A 4,292-nucleotide genomic window follows, 5' to 3' on the forward strand; every position below is an offset into this window, starting at 1 on the left:
TCGAACAAAAGGAGGAATATAATGGACGAGTAAACGGAAGGGAAACTATAAAAAATATTATAAGGGAAGTTGAATGGACAGGTTTCCACTTTACACTGTGTCTATAGTCATTTTACCAAGGTTCCTGTATTTTTTTTTATATATATCTGTATATTTATATCTGTATGCTCTTGTGAATGAAATGGATTTTCTATGTAAATACTTGAGCATAAACTGACTTAATTTTAAATTATTCAATGAGTTGTTCAGGATTTTTTAAGTTCAGTGGAAGACATTTTAAAGAATTGATTACCATGAACTGTCACACAGATACATATTATTGATTGCTTACATTATGTGCATTTCAAATGAATTTAAGTTAAAAAGCTAGGTATGTTGAGCTTTTAACATTTTCAATTAAATCTTAAAGAAACATTTTGGCAGATGTTCAATTTTTCCTGTTTAAAAGAATTATGTACAGTAGAAAATACAAAAATCCTTGATAAAGAATTCGGTGGTTTTAAAACGTTTTCAAAGACAGCTGTACATATATACTCTGTTTGACCTTACAATCTCTGACAGAGGATCCTTTGGGGTTTCTTTGGTGACATTAAGCGCCTCATTCCTGAACAGATTTTTTCATCAATATATAGAAAACTAAATTTCATTGCGAAAAAAAAAAGATTAATGAGATTGCTATTATTGTGATTAGTAATTTCTAATACTTGGGATTTGTATCTGAGTAAGATATTTCTCGAGGGGTTGTTTTATGAAATTTCAAGAGAAAAGCTCAGATAATGCAATTTATTAAATATTCCATACGATGATCATTTTTTTATACAATCAAATAATATGATCCAGACATGGTATCCATTTTCTTGTTGGCACAAAGGATTTTTTTCATTTTGCTAATTAGTTGATGAAGAATAATGGTAACCTCCAGCAAACTAAATATCTTTTCATTTTGTAATGCCCACTGGTTTGTGATACCAAATTAACCCTGTGGCATCATAGGCAAAAGCTCAACAGTTGAAATGTCTAGCTGTTTACTGAACTAGCAGGTATAATTTCCTGCTATAAACTGAACCAGCATGTGAACTGTCCTGCTGTTAACTGAACCAGCAGGTGAACTGTCCTGCTGTAAACTGAACCAGAAGGAGAACTATCCTGCTGTAAACTGAACCAGCAGATGAACTGTCCTGCAGTAAACTGAACCAGCAGGTGAACTGTCCTGCTGTAAACTGAACCAGCAGGTGAACTGTCCTGCTGTAAACTGATCCAGCAGGTGAACTGTCCTGCTGTAAACTGAACCAGCAGGTGAACTGTCCTGCTGTAAACTGATCCAGCAGGTGATCTGTCCTGCTGTAAACTGATCCAGCAGGTGAACTGTCCTGCTGTAAACTGATCCAGCAGGTGAACTGTCCTGCTGTAAACTGATCCAGCAGGTTAACTGTCCTTCTGTAAACTGAACCAGCAGGTGAAGTGTCCTGCTGTAACCTTAACCAGCAGGTGAACTGTCCTGCTGTAAACTGAACCAGCAGGTGAACTGTCCTGCTGTAAACTGATCCAGCAGGTGAACTGTCCTGCTGTAATCTGAACCAGCAGGTGAACTGTCGTACTGTAAACTGAACCAGCAGGTGAACTGTCCTGCTGTAACCTTAACCAGCAGGTGAACTGTCCTGCTGTTAACTGATCCAGCAGGTGAACTGTCCTGCTGTAAACTGATCCAGCAGGTGAACTGTCCTGCTGTAACCTGAACCAGCAGGTGAACTGTCCTGCTGTAAACTTAACCAGCAAGAGTCATGATATCACAAAATTTGTTTGTGATGAATAAGAAGGGCTATGAATGATGAATCTGCCAGTCAATACAAACACTGTGATGATCCAGATTCAGTAGCATTGTCTTAATGAAGTTCTACTCCTTGGTTGAAGTGCAATCTTAAATTTGTTTTTCGATTTCCTTAAAGCTTGCTTGGATCTGAACTAGACATCAGTGAGGCTAGCAGCACTATTGTGTAACAAAATTGCATTCATCCATCCTGGTTAGCTAGAAATGGATGCCTATGTACTTTCTTTGTATTTGTTTTTGTAGCAGTACACAAGAAGCCTTTTAAGGATATCTGGGTTTGATATAAATTTATTAAGAAGACATTGAGAATTCTCTATGCATTCAACGACTTTTTAAAATTGTAATATTTTACAGACAAATTTGTTGGTGTCTGGTTGTGGAGATTGTTTTGTTGATCTAATGATATGAATATTTATACAAATCCTCACCTCATAAATCACCAGATAGCTCAGATCTCTCTCATTAGTATTAAAAATCAGTCTTATAATGGAGGACAACAAGACTTACCATCACAGATTCACAAATATCATGTTTATTCAAATGTCGACCATTGTGTGGTGCTGATCCTTTATCATGTCACCCTAGGATTCTTTCCCCTTTGTAAACCCCCATTTTGCAGACTATTTCCATAATTTATCAATTTACAAACAATATTGCAGCTTTAGAAATGATTAATGCATGCGTTAGGCACACGGTTATAATCTGTGTACTACATTGTTTTGAGCTGAATACGTAAGAGACATTTGGGGTTTAGATTTTTTTGTGAGGAATTAAAGATAAAAGGATTTATTTCTTGTTTTATGAGCAAGTCCAGAATGAAAATCAATATGAAAGAACTTAGTTAATTTGAAAACACAAGGAGTTTTATTTGCTTCCACATTGGGCCATAGTCAAACTGTTCTTAAATAAGACGATATAAAAGGATTGTTCAAAGTTTTAAAACTGCAATGTGAATGTCATTGACATTTTATCAAATTTTCATTTATCTAATACAGTTATTTTTCAATATATTGATAATGAGGCCACTAAAGACGTGACATTGGTCATACAAAGGTAGTAATGATGAGTATTCTTGTACTGGCTCTGTCAATAGGACAATATTGAAGGTGAATATTTAAATCTGTGTTTAACATTTCAGGTAGCAGCTTGATGAAGACAGTGACGATGGACACCATGTTGCTACTACAGACCTTGGTGTGTGCAGGGTGTTTGATTCAGATGGTCAGTGCTATGCATATAGTTCACACGTTCAGAGATTTACACAAGGATACCACTTTACAAAACTTAAAAGCCAACAAAAATTCTGGTGATGTATTTGTTGGTGCCACAAATTCATTGTATCATTTTGCTGCAGATCTAAGATCATTTCAAAAGGTTGCCATGGGACCAAGGGTTGACAACCCACACTGTCCACCCCCCAATTTACCGTGTAACGACACAAAAAAATCCACCAACAGTTTCTCAGAAGGAATAGCCATTGATTACAAGGATAGTACTCTAATATCATGCATCAGTCTGTTTCATGGAATATGTCAAATTCGTCAATTACAAAACATTTCTTTGATTGTGAAGGAATTACTTAAGCCATCCGTCCCGAATAACCCAGTGAAGTCTAGTCTTATTTTCATTGGTCCGGGTCTCGAGAATCAGAATGCCTTGTACATCGGTGCAGCCTACAGTAACCTAGGAAACCAGAAATATCGTGCAATGGTTCCTCACATTAGTAGCAGAAATCTGTCGACACTCGAGTTTTCCTATCTTGATTCATCAGGTGGGACCAGGGTCAGTATTCTACCTGAAGCCAGACTGGATATCCCTGTTGAATTTCTGTACGGCTTTTCTTATGGAGGCTTTGTATACTTCATAGCCCGCCAATATAAGTCCGTCATTGAGTACATGTTTGTTACCAAAATAATTCGAATTTGTCAGCAGGATAAATATTTTAGTTCCTATACGGAAATTGAACTTACTTGCCAGCCTCATTATGACTTCGCTAGAGGTGCGTACTTTGATGAATCATCAGAGAAACTATACATAGTGTTTGAGAATAATGAGTTTGATATGGATGGACCATCAGCTGTATGTGGATACAACATGGCAGAAACTGAACGTCTCTTTAACCTTACTGTAGAAGAATGCTTCAATGGCGATGGAAACCTTGGACCATCTCACATCCGAGAATCAGTTCCTTGTCCTCCGAAGGTAAGTGCTTGACAGATATAAACCAGAAATGTGTCAAAATTATAAACTTGTTAAATTACCACTATGGGATCGACATATTTTCAGATTTTTATTCCAGACAGGAAATAAGTATGATATGTATACATGATGAATGATCACCACAAGACCTCTGAATAGATATTTATATCCAGGGTCAACATCGGTAATGCTGTAGTGAATATGGAGTTAAGGGTGTGGAAAAGATCAGAGATAAGCATTATGGTACATAGAGGTGACAACAACT

At 36.8% G+C, this 4,292-nt stretch overlaps 1 protein-coding gene across 1 annotated transcript; it reads left to right on the plus strand.

Annotated features, from left to right (window-relative positions):
* Positions 1-3,001: 3,001 nt before the first annotated feature.
* On the plus strand, positions 3,002-4,042 carry LOC132553244 (plexin-A4-like). The gene has a single exon (XM_060217473.1). It carries the CDS (start codon positions 3,002-3,004, stop codon positions 4,040-4,042), a length of 1,041 nt encoding a protein of 346 aa, XP_060073456.1.
* Positions 4,043-4,292: the final 250 nt, after the last annotated feature.

The sequence above is a fragment of the Ylistrum balloti genome, unplaced genomic scaffold (assembly GCF_031769215.1).
Source record: "Ylistrum balloti isolate Yb309-2 unplaced genomic scaffold, AGI_CSIRO_Ybal_v1 Utg370312, whole genome shotgun sequence".
NCBI classification, from domain to species: domain Eukaryota; kingdom Metazoa; phylum Mollusca; class Bivalvia; order Pectinida; family Pectinidae; genus Ylistrum; species Ylistrum balloti.